This window comes from Neltuma alba, unplaced genomic scaffold, assembly GCF_004799145.2.
Source record: "Neltuma alba isolate B1F8T4 unplaced genomic scaffold, ASM479914v2 tig00006243_pilon, whole genome shotgun sequence".
NCBI classification, from domain to species: Eukaryota; Viridiplantae; Streptophyta; class Magnoliopsida; order Fabales; family Fabaceae; genus Neltuma; species Neltuma alba.
The window spans coordinates 1-26,725 of record NW_021634401.1 but is presented as its reverse complement, the minus strand read 5'-3'; the positions used below and the strand labels follow the sequence as shown (position 1 = coordinate 26,725).

Below are 26,725 nucleotides of genomic sequence, written 5' to 3'. Positions count from 1 at the left end.
AATTTATGTAGATTTATAAAACTTGATTCGAAAACATCCATTTAAAATTTGACTGGTAAATATTAAATCCCTTAAGATCTATTAGTGGTGAATGAAATTCAGAAAAAGCCATTTGTATAATTTTATTATTGTACCTATACTTCTCTTTTTGGGATGTGTTTGGGGGAGGAAAAGGAAAATGAATCCCTCCCCTCACTTGGTTAGAAATTTTAGAAAGGAGGAGACCTAAAATCTCTCCTTCCCTTCCCTCATTTACCCTCATTTTTCGAATTGGGCTTTTTCAAAAGGAAGTTAAATTTTTCTGACTAATTTGCCCTTATATGTTTGTGATATTCCCAATTGGTTTGCAGGTGTACTTCTACCCTTTTTTTTTTTCCTCCCTTTCTTGTCTTCCTGAGCAGCATCGCCGATAAAAATGATGAGGAGGCAGTATTTTTGTCAAGCGGCAAGTCTCTTTGGTTGCTATGGAGTTAGAGGAGGTGCTGGGGGAGAGTGAAGGCGATAGTGGTGGTGGTGGAAGAAAGAGGAAAGAGAGGAAGAAGAGTTGAACGGCGGTTAAATAGGAATAGTGTTATACTGTTATGATGTTATCCCGATCGCCAGTCGTTACATCTTTGCCTTCTCCCTCCTCGTTGCAATGCGCAAACATTCATCATCTTCTTTCAGCTGTAATATTTTCATGGATTATTATTATTTGATTTTCTTTTCTTCTTTTAATGACTTGATTTTCTTCAAATATATTATTTTATTAATTAAGATATATATTAAAGCTACAAGGAAGGAAGAGAACAGATTTCGTTTTTTTGGGGAAAAAAAAATTAAAATGTATTAATTTTTTAAGAAAATATTATTGTATTAATATAAAAATATTATATCAGTTTTTTTGTGTACACACAACATGATTTAGCTGAATTTTCAAAGTTATGCATTTAAATTAAAGTATGAATTAATTTTTAAATATATAAATAAAATATAAAGATAAAATGACAAATTAATTATTACTACCCCCTCTTTCCTCTCTTGAACCAACCTAAGAATCATTGAATATTCTTTTCCTTCTCTTTTCTCAAATTAAACTAAATAGGGCTTTTTGTGCAAGAAACTTGGAGGGAAAAGACTGAAAATTACATGCAAAACATCTAAACTGGAACAAGAGAATTTATGAAGATAAACCCCAAATAATCAACTAATGGCGCTTATATAATATTCACATCTAATAGAAAATCACAAAAGGAGGAAATATGTACAAGGAGATGGGGTTTCAAACAGAATTTGGATCATACTGTACAGAAGGTTACTAAGTTCAACTCCCGTGAAGCGCATTTCATCTCTGAAATGTCTAGTTTATTATTTACAATTGAATTCTTCTTCTTCCATCACGTCTTATCAGCTGCCAGGATGAAGCAGGATGGATCAGGAAGGGGATGCTGAATGAATGATGGCATCAGGTAACATTGCTACTGTCACTACAAAATATTCACAGCCAACAGGCAGACCATATGGGTTTGAAGTTGATCCTGAATTCAGGCTCAACCGCTCTGTTCCCGTGTCAGCAGTCAGTTGATTGGCTCTACTCAGCTCGGTCCGAGCTGAGGTAGTTGGCAGAGCCTTAACAATTTGGCGCTCAATATGCACTATCTGTCCAACAATGTAGTTAGGCCGGCTTGGAAGATGGTCAGCAAAGAGGGCCACAGATTCAGAAGATAAATAGTAGTTAGGGCAGGTTCTACTAATAGCCTCGTAATGCCCAGCTGAATTGTGGACAAAGGCAGCAATCTCATGAACTTCTAGACGACCAAAAGAAATCTTTTCTTTATTTGCCTGCAGAAAAATCATAGGGGAAAAGTAAGTTTCCATTAGATATTTTCCAGCCACAGTAAGCTCAATCCAATGGGCAGGAATCTCCAACAAGGCCACCCATGCGATCAACTGAACATCACAGATTCATTCTTCCTGGCTCCCAAAACAAATAATGGTCCACAAAACACACATTGAAGACATAGTAAAGTGATAGATGATCCTAACATAAAGACAAGAAGTTACCTGCTTCTCCAGTTGATGCTTATTGTAGTAAGTTTTGACCTGATCTGTTTTCTCCTCCAGTTCCTTCCGAAGCTGTTCGTTAGTAGTTTCAATTCTAGAGTACTTGTCAAGCAGCTCTTCACGGTGCCTCGACAAGGAACCGACTTTATCAGCTAATACACGTATGCATTTTCGGAAATCAGCTAAATCATCGTCATCTCTGTCATTAGTGGAGCTGAAAAGGAGAAAAAAATGCACAATCGTCACTCTAGATATATTCAAGTTCATGGAGCTGGTAACTTTTATTACCAGCAGTCCAGCACTTTGCCACTGAATCGCAATTTTCATTTTCTTAAAAGAGAGAATAGGTTTATACCAGTATATGAGGGGGAAATTACAAACATCTCTACCCCGAGGCATTAATAAAGAAAGTAATCAAAGCAAGTATCTTACTTGGCTAAAGATTGCGCTAAAGTACGCAAGAGATCAGCAACACCAGCCACACTACCAGGAGAATAAACACAGCTCTTAAGTCTTTCAAATAGGCTGCGCATTCTGAGGAAAGATGCACGCAGCAAAGCATACTCTGAGGCTCTTCTATCAGCAGAACTTTTTTGTGTTTGAGCCTCCTCTCTTGCCTCATGCAAGCAATTCTCCAAGTGAGCACAATTCATCTGTTGTACACGAGGAACGTCAAATTAAAGAAAATAATGGGACTCATTTGGACCACGGACCCCATGTTGAGATAAGTAATATCATATAAAATCAATAATGTCCTGAAAATTACTATGGAAAATGAAAACAAGTGGGAAAAAAAAAAAAAAAAGCCTTTATGGTAAGAAATTCGACAATGTATAGTTCATCCAGAATGGCTTTTTATCCTTATCCAAGCCTTAGAGGCCTAAATATAAGTCAAAAGTATAAAGTAACCTTCACGTTCACTTGAATTAGTATGTTGTTGTGCTTCCATGGCTCCAACTAAAAACAGTTAAAAATTTTGGTTTGGTTGGCTTTTACCAAGTGGCCCACTCACTCCAAAAAATTGTCAGCAAGTAGTTTTTAAAAAATAAATGAAACAATGCAATATAATTAAGTTTGAAAGAAAAAAATTCACTACACGCACCACATACTTACAATTGAGTTGCTGGCAATCAAGTTCAATGGCAATCTAACCAAGTAACCAGCATAAGTCATATGAAATTAACTCGTCAACTAGAAACATTGCCATCGGTTGGCAACTCAATTGGTTTTCTTAAAATATAGAAGCCTAGGAAGTCCCATATCGTAAATAAATTGTGTTATCATTTAACTGGAACTCCAAAAACAGCAGCGTGAGTTAAGGTGAGGATCGACAGTGCATGATGGAGGGTAATGAAAGAGGACACATGTAACAATTTATTTATGGTCTTTCACAGAATAATTTGAACAATTTCTCAGATGAAATGCCGAAGAATGCAAATTTAAGAGCTCGTTTGGCATAAAATGAGTATGGAAAAAGGAATAACAATGAAAAAGCTTATGTCCCACAAACAGGGAAGCTCTCTTACCAAAAAGGTCATTTTGCCATTCATCAACACAATGAAAAAAAAAAAAAAATTTCACACACCTTTTCCCTTTCATTAAATCCCTTTTCTACGTACCAAATGTCGCCTCAATGAAAGAGGGGGAAAATGGGATAGAGATTGATGGAATTAACAGAAACAAAACATTGAATAGATGAAGAAAGCAAAGCTAGTGCTTTTCAGCAAACTAATTTAGCACCCCAAAATTATGTAATCAGGTTCACATACCTGAGATTCATCAAGGAGCTTTCGACTTGCTTCTAACTCCCTTCTAAGGGAAGCAACCTCCTCCAAAACAGCTTTAAGCTCAGTTTCAGTTTCATTTAGTTGTTTAGACTTGTCTGCGACTGCACTTTGCAGCTCCAACAACTTATCATCATGAACTTTGGAATCCAAGTCTGAAGGAGCTACTGAGTCACAAGGCACAAGGTCCTGAGGCAAAGGCGTGCTCTCAGCTGTAGAACTGTTTGTTAGTGACATGCCTAGTTGCCCTACTATCTTATCTTTGCCATCTTTATCCCCACCTTGTACTTCTGCGCGATGATGCTCCACTATAGATGAATCCAATTGTGAGTTTTGGACTCCAGAGGAATCCAACATGTTTTCATCTGCCCCATGATCTAAATCTTTGCCCGTATTAGCTGTGAATAGGCTACCAAGCGCTGCATCCAAGGAACTTGAGAGGCATGAAACCTCATCCATGGGCTCAGTAGTAGATACATATGGCATGTGGACCTCACCACTCGCATATTCTGGCTTGCAATTATTTGCCTTCTCAGCCCGAAGGGCAAAGTCTGCTGCATCATCTACGCTGGAAATATTCTGCCCTTGCACATACTTATCAGACAATTTCTGCTCCAATTCTTGGATACGTTTCTCATACGAGACACACTGCATATGCTTCATCTTAAGCATGGATTGAACTTGTTTAGTGTATTCATCTTTTAAGTGCAAGGCTTCAGCTGTCTTCTCTGCAGCATTCTTCAATATTTTATCCAGCCTATCATCATCCAGTGACTCATACTCTATCTCAGGGCAGAGAGAACAAATTAAGGCTATGCTCGAAGCAAGCTCAGCTTTAAGTTTTGCATTCTCAACTTCCATCTTGCTAGTCCCCGCAATTTCTACCAACTCACTGCCATCAAGAAGCTCCTCAAAATCATCTCTCTCATTGAAGTCGGCAGCAATATCTACAGCCTCAGCTGATAGAGAGCCATCACCTGACAAAGCAGATGCACCTTTAAAGCTTCCATGCTTCTCCAGCTTGAACGCAATTCCTGTAAGGTGCTCAGGAGCATAGAAGTCCAGATCTGATATGTCAATATGAAGCAAATTACTGTCAAATGGAGTTATATTGACATCGCATTGGCTAGGGGTGTCAAACAAGCCCATAGATGCCAAGACTTCTCTAGGTATGTATGCAATATGTGCTCTCAAAAACTCCTCCCTTTTCCTGATCTCAACCTCCCGCTTTCTAGCAAGCTTCTCAGCCAGTTGCCCAGCCATGCCCATATACAGCTTCATAGAGGCCTTTCGCCTCACTACTTCTGCAAGGCAAGCCCTATATGCGGGACCGATACCATGGAACAACCTTAAATCCAGAAATAAATCATCCTGCCGAGCCATAGCCTCCTTGAAGACAGGAAACTGCAGTTTCTGGTCTTTGATGAGATGTGAAACATAAGTTATGCTTTGCATGTATCCATGCACAAAGATGTTCATCTCATTCTTCTTGTCCTGGCAAAAGTCAAGTAGCTTAGATATAGCACGGTCACAAGCCTGCATCTTAGGCAAGTGATTATTGTCATGAACATGATACATAGGACCCAAGGCTGAAACCGCATCATGGGGTCTAAGTGAGGAAGATAATTGGCCAGACAGACAATCATCCACCAGTTTCTTTACTGTGTTAACATCTTTGCTGCAGAAATTCCCAAAAAAAAGGTTGAGATAAAATGTGATGATATCACATATTAACAAGTAGATAAAGAGTCATAGGATGAAGCAAATATAAACATATGGAATAAGAAATAAATACTGCAAATAGAGCATTCACTTTATAGCAAGACTTAAAAATATAAAGCAGCCAACATCTGATGATGTTTGATGCATGTGAAGCAAATTTTAATCAGCTGGTCTAGCAAGCATTAAACCTTAATAGTATCCCACCGGCAATATGATCCTAAGTAACTTCTTCAAGCCAATCGTCCACTAACTAATGCAAATTTTAATCAGCTGGTCCATCGAGCTTTAAACCTTAATAGTATCCCACTGGCATTATGATCCTAAGTAACTTCTTCAAGTCAATCGTCCACTAACTGATGCTTCAAAACTCAATTAGCGCTATTAGTCTATTGCACAAGATGTCTTATTTGGCATCTGAATAAATTCTCCCTTTTATCTCCTTATTTACATCTTTTTCAATTTCCTGAACATCTTCAGCCAACAAGTACCCTAGTCAAATTCATTATACGTTTTCCCACCTTACGTCCTGCACAAGAATCCTCCTTCTTCAGTATCCCTAAAAACTATCTAACAAACCTTAGTTTCACAATAATGGAGCTAAAGCATACCTTCCATGCAAATAGATCCAATCTAAAAGCCTCAAAGATAACAAACACCCCCCCCCCCCAAAAAAAAATATGAAAACATCAAGCTCAGTCCATTATCCATTCCATATAACTTTCCCTAAAAAACGGCAGCTATACATGTATATGAGTATTTCTTTTCTATTTCAAATAAAGCATGGATAAAATTAAGACTGTTGAGAAAGTGAACGAAAACTAACCTCAGAGATTGCATGATACTCTTTTGTTCGGTTAAATATCTGAGATGTTCTTTTATTGTTTGTTCTAAATTCTTAATGGGAAGAACAACTCTACCACACAACAGTTCTTCAGCCCCGCGCTTCAATTCTCCAAATGTCTGCTTAAATTGAGAAACTTTGTTCTCAAACTGCTTGTGAGAGCTTTTGCAATTCTCTACGGACTTACGCAAGTTCTCCTCCTTCACAAAATCCAGTAAGCATTTACGAGTAGAAGTCTGCAAGGCAGGGTGAAGTTTGAGGGATTTTAATTTCTCAGCATCCCTCCCAAAATTGACCAAAAGATCCGAATGCATCCGGTGCTGCTGCAGGTAACGTTTCATGAAGTCCCCATAGTTTTGGTTAATCATTCTATAGAACTGCTCCAAATTACCTCTTGCAATCTCCAGTGCTCTCACTTGAACCATCTGTTCCCTCAAAAGCCTCTCACAGTGATCATATTTCAGTATGGTACGACTGTAAATTGCATGCCCCCTTTGGTAATGATATCTGAATTGCCTCTCATACGAAGGTAAAGCCTTCAAAGCAGGGTCAGACGCATCATCCAGAGGGTGAGGATCATGGGAGGACGATGGCGGTGAAGGCTCCAAATTATCATGGATATTCACTTGCTCCGGTGGTGGAGGGGTTGAGTTGGTCTGGAGTCTAGCTTTATTGAATATGAACACTTCTCTTTCATCAGATGGAAGCTTATAAAAAGATAAAGGCCTCTGTGATTCAAGCTTCATATCCAGACAGAGAACAAGTTGATCACTGAGATTAATCCCTGTTTCTGATGCAATATGCCGCATGACGGCCTCAACAAGCATGGTTTCATCACAGCTCAACTCATATGAGCGTCCATTTTCGGCAATATGAACTAGAAGCTTACCTTCATGGACCAAGCTTCCAGTAATGCTGGAACTCATGGTTGATTGTCGATTTTAAATCAAACAGCACCAAGCAATTTACTCCAACCTTTTAAATGGATTGAGAGCTTGGCGAATTCCCAGATTATTGAATTCGCAAAGACCACCCCACAATTCGGCACATAAGGAATACACTTCACGATATATGAAATTTATATAATCAACCCAGCGCGAAATACTGCAACGATAGTTCGACTGTCAATATAACCAACAGATTTTCGTGGGAAATCACGAACCTTGGCCTTCGATCTTATCAAAACCGTAGAAGAATTCAACCCCCAAAATGAAAACAGCCCACCAGTAATGACGCTGAGAGTGGAATTCCTCTTATCACCGGTCAAACAATCAATCAAAATGCCAGAGAGAGACCAAGGTCACAGACCCAAATAACGCTCCGCAACCATGACAAATTAAGCCGCCGCCACGCCCACCCCGGCACAAAGAAACCGGAATCCAAGGAGGGTAAGAGCAGGTATACCCAAATTAAAACATAAGAATGATTTTGATCCAGACAAAAGGTGAGAATCTTGAACAGAGCGGCGAGGATAATTCGAATTGATTACGTGAAGATATTGATTTTCGTAGTATCAATCCAGCACAAACCCATTACGAAACCCTTGATGATTTCTTATCATCGCTGCAATCGCTGTAATATATAAAATTTTTCTTTCTGTCACCACAATTCCACAAATTCTTTTCCACCAAAATTTTCTTTTGAAAAACTCCTCGGAATCTTTTGCGAGAAGTACTAAACTGGCTGATCGCAATCTACCGGAGTGAATCTCTGTGACTCTTTCCTCCACCCTCACAGCCAGCACTTTGAAATCATCTTCTCAGTATAAGTAAAAGACTAAAAACCCCCATAAAATATAAAAGAATCCAACCCATTTCAAAAAATAATCCAACTCATCTGATCTGGATAAATACATACTCCTCCGGTCCTTATTATAAGACCCAATTTGACTTTTTATTTGGTCCTAATTATAAGACCCAATCCATTTTCTCTCTTATATTTATGCATTTTTTCCAAGATAATCCTTCTAATAATGATAGTTTTAGCCAATATACTTAATTAGCAAGGATATTTTAGGAATAACAACACTTATTTATTATAAATAACCAACTTAACTTACTTCCTTAATCTCCTCAAATAAGTCAATTGGGTCTTATAATTAGGACCGGAGGAGTAAAATATATTTAACATGTAAAGCAGGATATTTAAGTACTGATGACGGTAACTATTTTTCCATCAAATATTTGTAATGTAATTTTTTTTATCAAAAATAATATTAAAATCAAAGATAATAGTAATATTTCTAAAAATAAATTTTTTTGCCAGCAAATATTTCTAAAAATAAATTAGATTAACCTAACATAAAATTAAATATAAAGCTGAATTATCACAAATTAAGTGAAAATTTCTTATAACATATGTAATATTATAAACATAATAAATTTAGTATTATTCATATTCTTGACCTCAAAAACGCAGAGAACTCACATGACGGATCAAATCAAAAACCTATGAAAAAAAAAATAATAATACCACATTTGGTTCTAATTATAAAACTAGTTGATTAATTTGAGGAGATTAAGAAAAAAGTTAATTTAGTTATTTGTAATAAATATATATTGTCTTTCCTAAAATATCTTTACTAATCAAGTGTATTAGCCATAACTACTATTGTTAGAAGGACTATCTTAAAAAATATGAAAAACAAAATAGATTGTAATATTATATTGAAAATCAAATAAAATCTTATATTAAGTATAAGAGTAATAACTAGCGGCACATAAAACTCAGGACGTTATATGTAATTCCCCGGGGGGATTTCGTACAATTAACGAAAGTTTACTTAAATAAATAAAAGATAACCGTCCATGAGCTTATAATGGGATTTGAATACTATTTGCTTTATACCGTCGGCTGCGGGATTACGTATACAATATGATTAGCCGAAAAAATTATAGTAAAGGAGAAAAAGGGAAATGCAAATCAAATACTACTACGTTGGAGTTAACTATACACAAGGGGTTAATCATGTGATCATATACTATAATTAAAACTAGACATAATCTGAATTTGGATGACTTGATGAAGTCTTATATTTAATTAATTATAAACACTAGCAAAGGTGGTTTAACATATAAATGAGGCCAAATAAAGAAAAAACTTCTCTTGCAATATGTTCATCACTATAAATAATATGATGATTTTTCATTAGATAAATTTTATTTTGATTTAATTAGTAATGTACTTTTTTTGCCGCCAATTATTAAATGTGTTTCAAACATTGTTTTACCTGAAATGTATTTATAAGCTATAACTTTAAAGTGATCATAAAATAGACACAGTATATTTGGCGTACATTAATCCCAATAAAGGTCATTTTTTTGGTGCATAATCTCATTGGTACAATGTATTTACATTTCAAAGTAATGATTAGTTTACGCCGTAAAAGAAATATATTTATATTGGAGTATAATAAATGTTTTGCCAAAATTGAATAACTTCTTCCAATGCATGGGATGATTAAATTTAAAATTTTTGCCACTTCTTCCACTTTTTTTTTTTTGGTAACAATCGAATATGGCAGGAATGCCTCAAAACTAACGAATATGGTACTAGGTAGGAATGTTTAGAAAAATATTAAAAAAAATTTAACATCATCGCAAGCCAAAAAAAGGGATAAATAAGAGATAAAAATGTGAGGTATTTAAACAAAGATATTTACTGTTATCTTTTTAATGAAATCCAAAAAAATGGATTTTTTTCATCTATTATTTACAATTTATAATGACATAGCGGCACGTTACTTATGTATTTGACTGTTTTTTTTTAATTAAATCAAATAATATTTCATTCGAGTTAATTTTATATATTTGATAGATGCAATTAAATTTCGAAATTAATGAAACAGACAAAAATATTTAACATGAATAAATCTCAACGATGATTATCACCCAAAAAAAATCTCGACGATGATAAGTAAACGTAATAAGATATCATAACGATTTTTTAATTAAAAAAACAATTATGTTCTAATCACACCTCATCTAACACCACTCTAATGAACACAAGTGATGGTAAGTTACTTAGAAATTATTAGAAACATATAGAATAATAATACTCCTCCGGTCCTTAATATAAGACCCAATTGTTAAGTTGGTTTTGGTCCTAAATATAAAACTCATTTTTCATGTTTATCAATTTTCTCTAGATTACCCTTATGAATACTTCATCAACCATAATCAAATAGAAGTGGGAGGGGTATTAAGAAAGATGATTATGGTATTTTGGGAAAAACGTGTCACATTTCTTATAATTAACTAACTTACCTAATTTCTTTAATCTAATCAAATTAGTTAAATGAGTCTTATATTAAAGATGAAGGAGTAATTGACAAGGATGTTGAGGAGGCAAGTTCCTAGAAACTTCGAATGGCAACAAGATTGTGAGAATAAGAATCTGAATCTTATCCTTCAATCTCAACGCACAAACCAACTACGAAGGAGGATGGCATTTTCCGGTAACTTTCGTTTTGTCTGTCTATGTGACCACATTTGGAATCTATCATCTCCTTCAAACTTTGCTTCCTCACAAATTAATTACAACTGGCTAATTATCTTCACGTCCACAATTAATTGACTATAAATCATTGACTTTTTTCCTCACTTTTTTTTAAAAAAAATGTAAAAAAGACTGTCGAAATAAAAAAATTACAAATAAAGACCCATGATAACATTAGTATGGGGTTTGACAATAATTTTTATAAACCAATCCCTATGTACAATTTTTTATTTCAATGGTTTCTTTTTATCATTTCTTTTTTTTTCCCCTCCTTATCATAAGCACTTTTTTCTTGTTTTTTTTAATAAGAAAGTCTTTTTTTTTTTGCCAGTCATGAGAAAGTCCATTTACACATATTTATAAAATGTGAGGTAAATATGTGTTAAGAATGTATTTATAAACATTTAATATAAGTTAACTCGTTACATATAACTAATAGTCATGCATGCACGCCATTGCGTCAAAAGAGACTTGGCAACCACCGTTTTCTTTTGAAAACATCTTAAATATATCTATTTAGTCTTAAATATAAGATTTATTTTATAATATAAATTATATTATAAAATACGTCTTATATTTAGAATCAAAAGAAGTATTGTGAAATATGAAAATAATAATTTGTTTGGAAGCATTTTGTGCGCAAATGAAAATGAATTTTGGCAAACCCATCTCTTTTTTTAAATAAAATAAAAGTCAATTATATTATATGAAAAAAATATAAGTAAATAGATAATCATACGTGAAAAACAGCACATATCAAGCACCAATTTATAAGGAAGTTCACACCAGACAACATAACTTCAGAACAACCATTAAAACTATTCTAACCAACCATCAAATTGAGGCCTCCGGAGATAAAAGCATATTAAGGAGGACCGGGACTATCACCCGCCGACTAATGACTAGACTGAAACGGAACACTACAATTACGGATATAGTAGTATCTCCCGTTTTAAATACTTTTTTATATTCTTAATATAAAAATTAGTTAACTAATTTAACTAAATTAAAAAAAACTAGTTAAAGTAGTTATTTAGAATAATATGTGTTATTTTTTAAAATATTTTTACTAATCATGTGCATTAACTAAAACTATGATTCAATAAAACATTTAACATATGTAATTACTATAAGGATTATCTTTTAAAAATAAATAAATATTAGAGACAAAGTGGATTAGAGTTTGATACTATCTCCGGTCCTTAATAGAAGACTAGTTGACTAATTTGAATAGATCAAGAAAACTAATTAAGTTAGTTATTTATGATAAATAAATATTCTCTTTTCTAAAATATCATCTCTAATCAAGTGTATTGGTTAAAATTACCATTATTACAAGGACTACCTAAGAAAAAAATAGATAAATATGATAGATAAAATAAATTGAGGTCTTATATTATTTAGAATCAAAATAAAAGTTGAACAAGCTCAGAATCAAAGGTGATATTTAAAACCAAATTAAAAGTTTAATATTTAAAATCAAATTAAAAATTAAACTATTAAAAAATTTAGTCATTACTGCAATTTAGATTACAAGCTAGAGATTTCAAAGAACACGCTACGTGCTTGTGACATGGTTCCAGGGCACGTGTTCAATGAAGCCATGTTGAAGTAATTGAAGCCATCGTTTTTGAACGAAGTTGGGGAAGAAACAACCGGGAAGTGATGGCTTTAAAGTTAAGGCAATGTCATGGGACAAAGTCCTAAACAAAAGTCAAATCATATGACTATAATGAGTGGAGATCAAGCAATTGAACGTAGACGGTGCACAATAAATCGCGCAAGACAACCGACAGAATGTCGCCATTTTTTTTTTTGGGAAATTCAAATTCAACAAAGAGTGCCATTTCTATTTCTAATTATTTTCAAAAGTAACTAGAATTTCTCCCTAAAACCTGCACAGCTCATTAATATTACATAGACTTAAATTTTACAAATCGTATCATCGAACAAATAGTTAAAAGAGGTAAATAGTGGAAAAAATAATTTCCCCTAGTTCATTTGAATTTAACTCAATGTATAAGTTGATATATCAAATACCAAATATTTTATTAAAAGCAAAAAAGTTGCAGCTTCCTATCTAGAAAACAAAAGTAGACAAATCTTGATGAAGGTGCTATTCAATTGGATGGTGGAAAATTACGCATGTGGACCCAATTTTTTTACACATAAATTAATATCTTCAATTCTTCATATATAACAATACATAGTACTCTTTTGGTTCTAAATATAATACCTATTTTATAATATAAATTATATTATAAAATAAATTTTATATTTAGAATCCAAAGAATATAAAATTTATAAAAACAATAGTAGTATATCATATCTACAACATAACGCTACAATTACTTACAGGCACTAGAAATTTGGACGGGTTAAGCACATATATATATATAAATGAATAGGAAAAAGGAAAATTACAATAAGGTCCTAAGTAAAGAAAACAATTAAAAAACAAGTCCAGAGGTTGTCATTCTCACTATAGGACTTATCATTATAAGCTGTTGAGGTTGTTATTGGGATATTTGATAATTATTTCTTTTTTGTGGAACTTGATTGTAATTCCCCCTGGGAAAAATGACATTTCCTATTTAGTACTTCTGGTTATTTATATATATATATTTATATGTGAGGTAGAGTGAATGTTCTTTTTTTTATTATTTGCAGATCATATTATTGAATTTTCACATCAATATAAAATTATATATTCACTTCACTAATATGTAGATGATGTATTTTTAAAACTCCACAAAATATATGGAAGGGATAAAGTGATAAATTAATAAATTTTAAAGCAGAATTAACTAGATTTAGGGTTTTTATGGATTCAATAAATCATGTTTTGAAAATATGCTATAAAGAGAACTGGAACAGTATGATAAATAATAACATGAATCCTTTCATATTATTATAGTTGCTATGATAGAAATATGATAAACTTATAAAAGATAGAATAATAATTTATGAATAAATCAGTATAAGATTGTTTTATAAATAAGTAGGCAAATTTAACTTATATTTCATTTATATCAATTATAGAACAACCAGACCATTGCATGATCCAAGAGAAAATGCAGGAAAAAGGGAACGGGTTTCCTGAATACCAAACATCCATTTAGAATATGACGGGGCAATATTTTTATTTTCTTACCCACTTTTTCTATTCTATGTGCCGCCCAACGTTTTGGGAAACAAAAGTTCAATATAATAAATAATTAAATATGCTTTCATCAAATTGCGTAACTAAGATAATTGTTTAAATTAACTAATTAAAAATTTATTCCACTGCTTTTGAATCGATCTCCGTATAAAAATTTCATCAGTTTATAATATTAGACTTTACAAGAGACTATTGAAAATAAAACAATTACTAATTCTGATCCTTAATATAAAAGTTAATTTGATATTTAAATTGGTTTTCAGTATAAGATCTCAATCTACTTTATCTCTCATGCTTATCCATTTTTTTGTCAAGGTGGTTATTATAATAGTTGCACATATTAAAGATTTGTTAGTAAGGATATTTTAGAAAAGATAATACTTATTTAATTAAAAATAAATAATTTAATTAATTTTCTTAACTTACTTAAATTAGTTAATTAATTTTTATATTAAGGGTCACAGGTAGTATTTGTTGGCTTCGGTTAATCATTCATGTGGGAAATGAGTTAGTGGTAATTAATTAAGAATTGAGAATTAATATTGGTTAATGTTTGTTGGCAAAAACAAAAAAGAAAGGATTGGTTAATGTCAACATCTACTGTGTAAGTAATTTCATATTCTTGGATGTGACCAAAAAGGCATCCAAGGCTTTTAGTTTATAAATTCAAACACATCACATATGGATCCAAAATAAATTAATTAATATCAGTAGCACAATTAAAATGCGCGTCAATACAAACTTATTTATATATATAATTATGATTTGATTATAAAATATAAACATCGTTTGTTTTTAGGGAAAATTCCAGAAAAGGTTCCTCGAATATATGAAATTCCAGATTGGGTCCTGGAATTTCCAAAATGACAGAAAGGGTCAGTGACCCAATCTGTCATTTGTGAAATTAAGACCAATTGACAATTTTACCCCTGACTAAGTGAGTAGTTATTCTCTACACAAATCTAGGTAACGCTTACACTGTTCTGGTGATTACAAGATTAGTTGTAGTTAATAATTACAAGATTAGTTATAGTTAATAATAAGGTGCCTGACTATGAAAAAGTGAGTAGTTATTCTCTACACGAATCCAGGTAATACTTATATTGTTCTAGTGATTACAAAATTAGTTGTAGTTAATAACAAGACACCTGAATATGAAAAAGCAAGTAGTTATTCGCTACATGAATCTAGGTAATACTTAAACCCTTATAGTGATTCCTTAAATCATTGTAGTGAATGAATACAAATGAGGGCAAAATTGTCAATTCCTCTTGATTTGCCAAATGACAGATTGGGTCACTGACCCTTTCTGTCATTTTAGAAATTCCAAGACCCAATCTGGGATTTCATATATTCGAGGGACCTTTTCTGAAATTTTCCCTTGTTTTTACCATGTGATATTTTTCATATTTAAATTTCAACTTGCAATAAATGATTTGTTTTATGGCATATGGATGAATGGTTATACCTTATAAGCTTATTTTTTTTACTACCTTATTAAAATAATTTGAATATTATACTATTCACACTTTGAACCTATTTTTGCCCTTCGATTAGGAAACCATATCCACACGTGCTTTTTAAGTAAATAATAATTGATCCTGTTATAAATATAAGAACTAATTAATTAACTAATTTATAGAGATTAAAAAAATTAGTTATATTAGTTCTCCATAACAAATGTGTATTATTTTTTTTCTCAAAATTCTCATTTTAATTATTTACATTTGAAACTTTTTTCATTGATAAAAACTTTCTTTAGTATATGTAATAAATAAGATTGTTGGTGAAAATAATAATAAATTTGTGAAACAAAATGAATTAAATTATAATATTTATGGCTAAAATTAATCTTCTGACCAATTTTTATATTTAAAACCGGATAGAGTACCGCTACATAATTCTTGTTTTCACACATGACAAATGAAGGATTAATTCAAATTTCTCACAGGAAATCTTTAAACATTATTATAAACTACTTTATCAATTAATTTTACCTTTAAAAGTATCTCTACAGGATTTTCATCAGTTTTTAAACCCCTGTCCAAACTGTAATTTTTCGTGGTATTTTCACTACACAGAATAGTAGTAATTCTTGAAAGAAAATCATACTATTCCTAGATGAACCCTAAATAATGAAAAGAATAATCTTGCCATTCCAAATATATGACAAAAAAATATATTACAATAATTATATAACCATCCCCCATGAATTAACAATCTCAAGCAATAATTAAGGATGGGTGAAATACAAGTAAAGATCTAAGATTTAAACCAATTAAGAAAATTCCTTGTATAAAATATGCCACGAAAGTCTCCGATGAGCTCATTATACATCTAATCATAAAATACTAATGATGATCTTATATAATTATCAAACACATCACCTTGGGATATGACTACATGTCACAGATGATTTTCTCTTCTCGTTTTTTTTCCCCTCCAAACAATAATAATTAATAATTTGACACGTAATCCATTATAATTATATGAAAGGAGATATTTATTATCATGATAATGTAATCGAATTCGAATAAAGTTGGTTGCCAAAAGGGCATATGCCATTTCCTTGTGGGAATATTGATCTTATCATCACAACTTATTTATTTTCTCAGTTTGAGGCTTATCTGAAGCTGATCCTCAAACGGGTGGTTCCAGATTTTTTTTGTTCTTACCTTTATTAATATACAAAACAAAAAAGAATATCGAGTTTATAAGACGATTTTTTTTAAAAAAAAAGCTTTTGTTTTTCTATGAATGGATAGATAAATAAATAAGTAAATTTATAGAATCGACGGTGATTTCAACAGGAACGTGTCAAACGGTGCGTTTTCGTGGCGTCTGCACTTTTCACATCAATGGTCAGGAGAAATCACATGGTGACCTGAGGATGATGTTTCACTCGCTCGGGACTCCAAAGATGGACCACTGCTGTGCTGTGACCGTCACATGGCAATAATCACAGGGCCCCCAGATTTATGCATCCAGGTGGGTTGAATCCGTCAGATGCAAATTAATCCGGATTAATATGAAGCCGAGTTGGCTGTCAACTAATGAATGATGTGAAATGAGGATAGAATCCTTCAAAAACAGTTTTTTAACTGTGATTTACAAAATATGAGATATATATAAAAAAAGATGGGAAAATTTCACTGTAGGACCGCACAAGACAATTAATCTCAAAGAGCCTCCAAAACTTTCTGAAACTTTACTGCAGGACCAAGGGGCCAATCTGATATTAATTCCACAAACGAAATGACGACACTGCCCCTAGTAGGAGGGAACAAGTGCGGGAAAGGGCATTTGCAAGGGGAACTAGCCAATTTGCAGAATAAATACATATGTTCACACGTGGAATCAGTCCGTTCACATGTGGATTGGTTCACCTGATGAATGCGTCCGTGAGGGAACAAGTGCGGGAGAGCGCATTTGCAAGGGAAACTAGCTAATTTGTAGATGAAATACATATATTCACACGTGAAATCAGTCCGTTCACATGTGGACTGGTTCACCTGATGCATGCGTCTGTGAGGAAACAAGTACGGGAGAACGCATTTGCAAGGGGAACTAGCTAATTTGCAGAATAAATACATATATTCACATGTGGAATCAGTCCGTTCACATGTGGACTGGTTCACCTGATGCATGCGTTCGTGAGGAAACAAGTGCGGGAGAGCGCATTTGCAAGGAGAACTAGCCAATTTGCAGAATAAATACATATATTCACACGTGGAATCAGTCCGTTCACATGTGGACTGGTTCACCTGATGCTAAGGGTAGTGGCGTCATTTCGTTTGTGGAATTAATATCAAATTGGCCCCTTAGTCCTGCAGTGAGATTTCAGAAAGTTTTGGAGGCTCTTTGAGATTAATTGTCTTGTGCGGTCCTACAGTGAAATTTTCCCAAAAAAGATTGGTCTCAAATTGCATGAACAGGTGCTTTTGAATGAGTATGACCTAAACTTTTAATATTAACTTTGGTCCTTAATATAATATTATATTTTGTTTTTATTTTGGTTCTAAATATAAAATCTCAATCTATCTCGTCTCTCATATTTATGTATTTTTTTCTAATGTATTCTTTTCATGAATAGTAGTTTTAGCCAATACATTTAATTAGTAAGGATATTTTAGAAAAGAAAATATATATTTATTATAAATAGCTAACTTAATTTATTTTTTTAACATATCCAAATTAGCCAACCAGCTCTTATATTTAGGATTGGAGATAATATATTCTTAATAGTTTTTCCTCCAATAATAGATCCTTAATATAAAAATACGTTTCATGATCGAGAGATCGTGATAATAACTTCAATTTGAAGTTAAAGTGAGAAGCATAATGAGCCTATGATCTGATTTGAAGGGCCCACGGCAATCTTCTAAAGCAAGCAGCATTGTATTTGTGAATATCGTAATCACCGTTAGATGTTCGTGGCTTCCTCAAACAATTTTTGAAGGAGGGCCGTCTGTCCAGTGGGCTTGACCCATAACCAGAAGTACTAAGAGGTAAGAAGATTAATGTTAGCATGGAATGTGGTCCAGAAATGTAATTTGTTAGTGGAGTGACGCATGAGCTTTTTGGTTCGTATTTTTTTACCAGTAGTTTTCTTTCTTTCTTTTTTTTTTTAATTTTTTTTACCAAGAATGTACTATCGAGTTCTGATTTTATTTCATATTATAAAATTATACTACCAAATTAAAATTGGATGAAACTGTAAATTTAGGCAAGAAAATTTTTCAGTCTGAAAATTAAAAAAAAAAAGCCCATTCTGTTGTGCTCATGATTGAACAATTCTCTCATCATGCGAGTTCACGTGATTCTGGGAAATGAAGCTTTTTTAATAAAAGCCGCTGTCGGACAATACATAATCATATATATTGATCATCACCATGATCGAGAAATTCTTTTCTGTTTGTTGTTGCATTTCATAATATTAAAATACTGATAATATTAATTCTCAATTTCGAATTCACCTAACTATTGCTTCCTCCGTTTCTTATTATAAAATTATAAGAGACAAATAACCGAATTACGTTGATAAAAAAAGCAGTTAAAATTAGTTAAGAACAATCAATATAATTTTTTTTTCCAAAAATACTTTCATTAATAAGGAGAGAGAGTATGAAAGATAATAATTAAATTATTGAAAGAAAGAGAAGTGAGAAGAGGGAGAGAGAGTGTGAGTTGAAGACAATAAATATGGATAAAATAGGAAATCAACACAAAAAAATAGAGACAAATTTTAAGTGTCTCTTATATATAGAAATATACTATAAGCATCAAATGTCTGAATGGAGGGAGTATATTGCAGGTCCGTGGAAAACATGGAGTCTAAAAGACATAGACCTTCTTTTGTTTTGCCAAGAACTGAAATTGATCCATCTTCTCTGCATATAATTGTAACTTAGAGAAGAGAAATCATAAGAAAATGAACCAGCTCAAAAACCAACTACAGGATGTGCATCCATGTTCATACCAGCTCTAAAGCAAAGGTTTTTGCGTCAAGTCACAATCCAAAAAACGCCCATGCGTTTCTCCGAATCATCTGATATCCTGTCTGTCTAGTTCAGAAGTCATAATGCAGACAAAACTCGGTGGCACAACAAACTAGGAGGCTGTTTGCTTATTCTGTTTGCAAAGAACAGCGAAGCAAGCATGATGATCACTCATTAACCCCACCACGAGATCCTGCTCCGTTTAAAGCGAGGGATCACGTACCAAAAAAGAATCGATCTTTGTCCTGGATTCAGTGAATAGCCCCTTTTGTGCGGGATACATGGCAAAACCTAACAAGTTACTTTGTGCTTTTTTGGCTCATATTTTAGCTATAGTAGCCACCATTTCCGGGAATATTTGGTTTGCTCTGGGGGCATCTTCCTCGGATCCGTTTGTTCAGCAACAACTGGACAGGGTTGATAGGCTGCCGGGTCAAACGTTTAACATCGAATTCGCACATTACTCTGGGTATGTCACAGTCAACCAGGAATCTGGGAGGGCACTGTTTTACTGGTTCTTCGAAGCTGCTTCAGGCCCTGAAACGAAGCCACTTGTTCTATGGCTCAATGGAGGTCAGTAGTCAAAACATTATTTATTTATACTCGTTAACGTTTCGTTTGCTTCATAATATTGTGTCCTTGATTTGTAGCTGTTTTAAGGTTGTGAAATGTCTGTCTTGTATAGGACCTGGCTGTTCCTCCATTGCCTATGGGGAAGCAGAGGAAATTGGTCCCTTTCACATTCAGCCAGATGGCAGGACCCTTTATCTAAATCCATACTCTTGGAATCAAGGTAAATAAAATGGAACGTACGAGGGTGTTAGCATTTTCTTAAAATTCCTCTCAGATGCAGATGTGTCAGTCTAACTATTTGTATTGTTTTTTATAGTTGCCAACATTCTTTTTCTTGATTCTCCCGTTGGAGTTGGATTTTCGTATTCAAACACTTCATCCGACATAGAGAACAATGGGGATAAGAGGACTGGTATGAGTCTAACCATTTAGCATATCATGTTTCTGCTTTGGAATATGTGCATCTCGTACCACTCAAGTTTATTCTTTCTTCATGGCCAGCTGACGACTCGTTGGAATTCCTATTGAAGTGGCTTGAGCGGTTTCCTCAGTATAAAGGAAGAGATTTCTTTATCTCCGGTGAAAGCTATGCAGGTAAATGAAACTCCAGAATTCCCCTTTGATATAGACAAAGGACTACAACCTACAGACATTTTTTAGAATCATGGTTGGGTGGTAGGGATTGTGTCATCAAAAGGATTGGCTTTTTACTTGAACACTAACAGACATAAGAAAATAAAGTTGATGGGATCAGATCACATGTAAACTATTTGGCTCCTTGATTTCACTATGCTCAGTTTTTTGAGAGATTTCATCTTGTTCTGATCGCTGGGTATGCATCACTTGTTGGACATGTGTTTCAGGGCATTATGTTCCCCAACTTAGCCAGGTTATTGTGAATTACAACAAGAACGCCAAAGAAAAAGTTATCAATCTGAAAGGTTACATGGTATAGATTTTGTCACTTCATGAGAATAATTCCTGAATGTTCTGCTTCTCGTCACAGTACCAATGCAGTGAATAATATATCCTTCTGTTGCAGGTAGGAAATGCTCTAACTGATGATTACAATGATCACAAGGGAGTTGCCCAGTTTTTGTGGTCATCCGGTTTGATTTCTGATCAAACATATCAGCAAATGAACCTTCAATGTGATCACGAGTCTTTCATAAATCCTTCAGATTCATGTGTAAAAACTTTAGATAATGCTGACAAAGAAATTGGCCTCGTTGATCAGTACAGTATTTTCACTCCTACATGCGCTGCTAATGTTAGCCAGGCAAACCAGCTGGTGAAAAGAAAGCATGTGAGTGTTACCTTAAAACTATTGATTCTCTGTCTATTTCATTTTTCCTCTCATTCTAAACACAACAAAATTATGAGTGGGAAATCTACTTAAAGATGACATTTTACTTGAACATTTTAATTCTCTCTAAATGAAGTTTTTTCCTGGTGAAGCAATCCTAATGTTTTGAATTATCCTCTATATATTATGATGAACTTTTTTATGAAAAAGTTGATTTAAAAGCAGTAGTTAGTTTTGGGATCTTATTATCCACGTAAGTCATAAAATTCATCCCAAAATCAATGTTGTAGATACACATGAGATGATTGGGAATTCTACCGATAATCAAAGATATGTGAGAACCTAATTATGTGATTATGGGACATGTTCTTACTGATATGATATGTCATGTCATAGAAAATTGGCAGACTTAGAGCCGTATACGATCCTTGCACTGAGAAGCATTCCACTATATACTTCAATCTACCTGAGGTCCAGGAGGCTCTTCATGTTGATCCAGCTCACAGGCCTGCTGAATGGCAGACCTGCAGGTATTTTATGATCATTAGGGAAACAATTGAGGGCATCTATTTGTTTTTCCCATGCAACATGTACTATAAAACAACAAATGGCTTAGGCATTCCATGTGATTTATCAGAATCCATTTAAGTTATTGCCATACAGGACTAATAAACCAAGTGACATGAAATTTTCCCTTCATATGTTTAACTAGTAAATGAGATGAACATTTAGCAGTTAGCTGACATCCTTTCTTTAGTTATTATAAAGATCAAGTTGAAAATCTGAGAAATCTAGCAACTAAATCAATTTTTAAAAAAATATTGCACCATTATTTTTCTTTCCTCTATATGGGCTTCTATATACTGCTTTGAATTGTCGACAATGAAATGTATCTTACTCTCAATGTTTTGCAGTGACAAGGTACGTGGAAACTGGAAGGATTCTCCATTGACAGTGCTTGATATTTACCGTGAACTAATTCAGGCGGGACTGAGGATATGGATGTTCAGGTTACTCTCTGAATATTTAATGCATATGGTTGATTTGTACCATGTACAAAGACACACAAACACAACCATAACCACATATATACTTGCCTTAGCGTATCTATGTACTTATGTACCTCAAATCAAATGCATTCACTGCTGATGTTATGTTGCCTAAGGCAGTATGACTCAAATCTCAATCTGATGCGAGATTAGACCACATAACTTGTGGTTTGGATATATAACCTTCATAATGGAACTGGGTTGCATCAAATAAAACTATGAAGTATGCATTTAATAAATTTTCCCTCAGAACTGATGTTTCCTCAAGCATTGGCTTTTGTCCATGCTAGATATTCAAGTGCAGGTTTTGCATGTTAGGAAGATAACCTCATGTAGTTTGACGCATTTTCTTGCTAGTTAGTAATATAGAAGGTTGTGTGGAAAGATTGTGTGATCAGTGATAGTGATCACTTAGGTTTTGAAAGCATCAAAACTTCCATTTCATGTCTTCATTTTCATTTCAGAATTTCATTTTGGTCATGACAAATTTGTTTAACAAATCCTTTGATGTAGTTGGAAAAGCAAAAAAGGTTTTAGTGAAAGAGAATCTTACTATCCACACTCCTCATGCATGTGATTTTGGAACTCAAAAAGGCCATAAATTTTTGTGCAGAATGTGATCGAAACTAAATTTTCTTGAACATTGTATACTTGCGTTTCCTCTTCATTCGCTATTTCTTTCACCAATCATAAACTCTTTTCCCATATGACAGTGGTGACACAGATGCTGTGATCCCAGTGACATCCACTCGCTACAGCATAGATGCTCTGGAACTTAAAACTGTGAGACCTTGGCGTCCTTGGTATGACGATGGGCAGGTAAGTGATTGTACAACCTCTTTGTTTTTCGTGTTTCAATATGTTGAAAGAGATAATGTAAATAGATAGGCTTTGAGGCATAGTAATCAGTCTCTTATTAGCTGCATAGAAAAGAAAAAAAGAGAATGGCCGGTAAAAAGAAGCTTTGATATTGTGTATTTTGCATTTTCACTAAATAAATTTGACACGCGATGAAACAAAGATTTAAATTTAAAGCCTCTTGCTAACTACTAATACCCTTTACTTATAGTCTAGATTACAACTACTGGTGGTTTTATTATGCTTCATCTTGGCGTTTTTATAAGATACAGCTTATATTTTAACTATAAGTTGTTTCTTATAAATAGGCCTGGAGGTTTTGTCATCAGATTCTTCACAGCATAATATATGGAAGAAGTTCTGTGAAATACTCTAGTCTAATATAGTACTAAACCATACGCACATACATTGATAGATATGAAGGAACCGACTTGTGATAAATGTCTGACTCGTTGACAGGTGGGAGGATGGACACAAGAATATGAAGGACTCACTTTTGTGGCAGTAAGGGGGGCAGGGCACGAGGTTCCTCTGCACAGACCAAAATATGCTCTCTCTCTTATCAAAGCCTTCCTTGCTGGAACTTCCATGCCTTCCCTTGACCTTCAGCTTGTCAGTGCCTCTTGAAATCCACTTTCCATTTTGTTCCACTTCAGACTCTAATTAAATCTTCAATTTAGCTTTTGAAGCTGTGTCACTTCTCTAATAAATTCTTGCTCTCCAGTCCTTTTGCCATATGTGCAACACAGTTCATTATATCTGCTATTTGTACTGTTGGAAAACTCAATGTACTGAATATAAGTTAATCCAAGTCTTTTTTTTTTTAACAGTATAATCCTTGATATTCCTATTTATCTCTTTATGACTAAACATAACCTTTTAAAGATATTCCTCTTGAGATGCCAAATACTTCATCGGGTGTTGTTGCTTGATATGTGAAACTGGGTTTTTTTGTTTTGACCCCTTTTTTAAAGTGGTAGTGAAACACGTTTAGTTCTTAATCGTTACTCTCGCGATGTTTTGAATTTGATCAACGAATTTCTAAGCACATAATTAGTATTCTGCAGAAACACAGAAGTTTGCCCACTTTTTGTCAGTGACTTCCCATTAATATGGAAAGAAAATTAATGACAATAATCCCATACCCATCAGACTAGACAGATAAAAAATTTAAAAGCAGATGAACTAATAATAACCAAAAAAATCATTCTTAAACATTAGTAAACACAATAGATTTTACCCAGAAATCATTTATCGGATTGATTGTGCATTTCAAATTCTAGTTACTGAACAAATCTCAAAGGCACTCGGTTTAACTTGCATTATTCTCGCACTTGACAAATATTTTAACTGAGAAAGCATTTAAAGTAGATATGTTGGGCATCAATGGGATCCCCTTGATCTTGGGCCCCCAAAGTGATACTGCTTGGGCTGGGTCGCTATGGTTTGGGCCCAGTGTGACATTTTTGGGCCACAATGATTGCTATCTGAAAAGTTCTGTCCCGTACAGCTGATAAAACTTGACCACGCAAAAAACAAAGAAGGAAGAATTGTAATAAATCTTTTTAAAAAAAAATTATTAAAAACTCTCAATAATAATTAAGTAGTTTATACTGATAAGTTCTAAAAAAAAAAGACAATTTCTAACTTTTTTTTTGGTAGTTATATTTTTTTGTGACACCTCATTATAATTCTCACAGCAAAAAAATAATGCCACTAAATAAGATTCGGCCATGGAGAATTGGAGATTGGAGATATTTCCTTAATTGACCTGAAAGCGACATATGTATTACAAACAAAAGAATAAATAAGATTTTTCTTGTGATAATTATTTTTTCAAATAATTTGAAACAAACATTTGTCATGAATAGACGAGTGACGTTGGAGAGGGAATAAAAAAAAACGGTAGGCCATACTTTGTTTTCTTAATAAAAAATATTAAATAATTGTGGCCACCTTATGTATTACTTCTAATTCTAATTATAAGACCTTATTTATAAACTGTAAATAAGTTTTATAACTAGAGGCGGAGATAGTATGTTATCTTTTTAGTTTTTATAGTTGAAGATATTACCTGCTTTTATTAACTAAATTAAATACTATCTCTTAGTCCTTAATATAAGAACTGATTGACTAATTTGAGTAGATTAAGAAAATTAGTTAATTTAGTCATTTATAATAAATATGTGTTGTCTTTTCTAAAATATTCTTACTAATAAAGTGTATTAGTTAGAATTATTATTATTACAATGATTATTTTGAAAAAAACAAATAAATATAAAAAACAAAATAAATTGAGATTTTATATTTATGATCAAAATAAAAATTAAACAAATTTTTATATTAAAAATTAGAAGCAGTATATTGCTTTTGTAACACGAAGAGAGGAAGAAAATTAACTAAGTACGTTATTTGTTTGCTTTAATCATTTTCGACAAAAATTAAATTACATCTTTTTACTTTTACAACAAAGTCTGTCTTTTTTTTCCCCCACATCCTCCAACAGATTAAACTTGGCTAGAGCCCGCAGGAGAATGAGGTCGTGCTTATGCATGTGTTGTGTTTTGTGGTCTCAGCACAGAGCAGGGAAGAGATGAAAGGATAAAACTTAAAAGGAGGTTGAAGTGCCTCCACAGGTTGGTTTTCACCCACAGCTTCAGCTTCTTCCTCAGTCAGTACTCGCTAAGCTCAATCGAAAGCTTCCTCTTCTATGGATATAACTGTATCGAATTGTTCTACTTGATGCCTTTGTAAATTCATGGCCCTGCTTAGGTTTCCAGTTTCTTTGGAGACCTTTGATTCAAAGAAGGCTAATTTCCCTTTGAATTCTGCTGATCGTAGCTCTGGCTTTTCGCCTTCTAGTTGCCTTCATGCGCTTCGAGCTTGCGCTTTCGTTTCTTTGAGCAGGATCAAGTACGTCCAAGTCTCTAGGCTCGAAAATGAGCTAACCGGCGTTTCTGACGAGGGTTTGGACGAGGGGAATCTGATTCGAGATTTGAACCTGGAAGAAAGTTCGGGTGGCAAAGAAGGTAGTGAACAGAGCAGTTGAAGTGGATTTGAAATATAGATACAAAAGGAAACCTAGGAAAGGTGGTACACTTGATATAGACAAGTTCTTTGTATATGATGATGATTTTGATGTAGATTACTCTTCCATACGGATTGACTTGAGCTCTGACTTTGTAATGCGATCTTGAAAAGGCTTGTAAAGAGAAGTGATAGTAAATCTCTGTGGTTTTTTCAGTGGATGAGGAGCAATGGGAAGTTAGAACAGAACATTGGCGCGTATAATGTGATTATTCGGGTGTTAAGCAGGAAGGAGACTGGGATGCTGCGGAGAAAATGATTCAGGAAATGAGAAGCAAATTTGGTTCTGAATTGAATTTTCAGG

General features: G+C 33.7%; 2 protein-coding genes across 3 annotated transcripts; one reads left to right on the top strand and one right to left on the bottom strand.

Annotated features, from left to right (window-relative positions):
- Positions 1–1,158: 1,158 nt before the first annotated feature.
- On the bottom strand, positions 1,159–11,984 carry LOC114749967 (autophagy-related protein 11). Of its 2 annotated transcripts, XM_028938516.1 has the most exons (7): positions 11,969–11,984; positions 7,302–7,305; positions 6,373–6,744; positions 3,813–5,505; positions 2,476–2,696; positions 2,044–2,257; positions 1,159–1,821 (listed from the first exon to the last, which is right to left on the bottom strand). In XM_028938516.1, exons 3-7 carry the CDS (start codon positions 6,729–6,731, stop codon positions 1,414–1,416), a joined length of 2,895 nt encoding a protein of 964 aa, XP_028794349.1. In that variant the 5' UTR covers positions 6,732–6,744; positions 7,302–7,305; positions 11,969–11,984; the 3' UTR covers positions 1,159–1,413. The 2 variants fall into 2 exon arrangements, with proteins under 2 accessions (XP_028794349.1, XP_028794348.1); XM_028938515.1 differs by lacking the exon at positions 11,969–11,984 and having other exon boundaries at positions 6,373–8,014.
- Positions 11,985–19,393: 7,409 nt separating this feature from the next.
- Positions 19,394–24,169, top strand: LOC114749968 (serine carboxypeptidase II-2-like). The gene is made up of 10 exons (XM_028938517.1): positions 19,394–20,121; positions 20,234–20,341; positions 20,438–20,533; positions 20,623–20,715; positions 20,985–21,070; positions 21,164–21,427; positions 21,824–21,957; positions 22,342–22,437; positions 23,190–23,295; positions 23,794–24,169. Exons 1-10 carry the CDS (start codon positions 19,830–19,832, stop codon positions 23,959–23,961), a joined length of 1,443 nt encoding a protein of 480 aa, XP_028794350.1. The 5' UTR covers positions 19,394–19,829; the 3' UTR covers positions 23,962–24,169.
- The last annotated feature ends 2,556 nt before the right edge of the window (positions 24,170–26,725 follow it).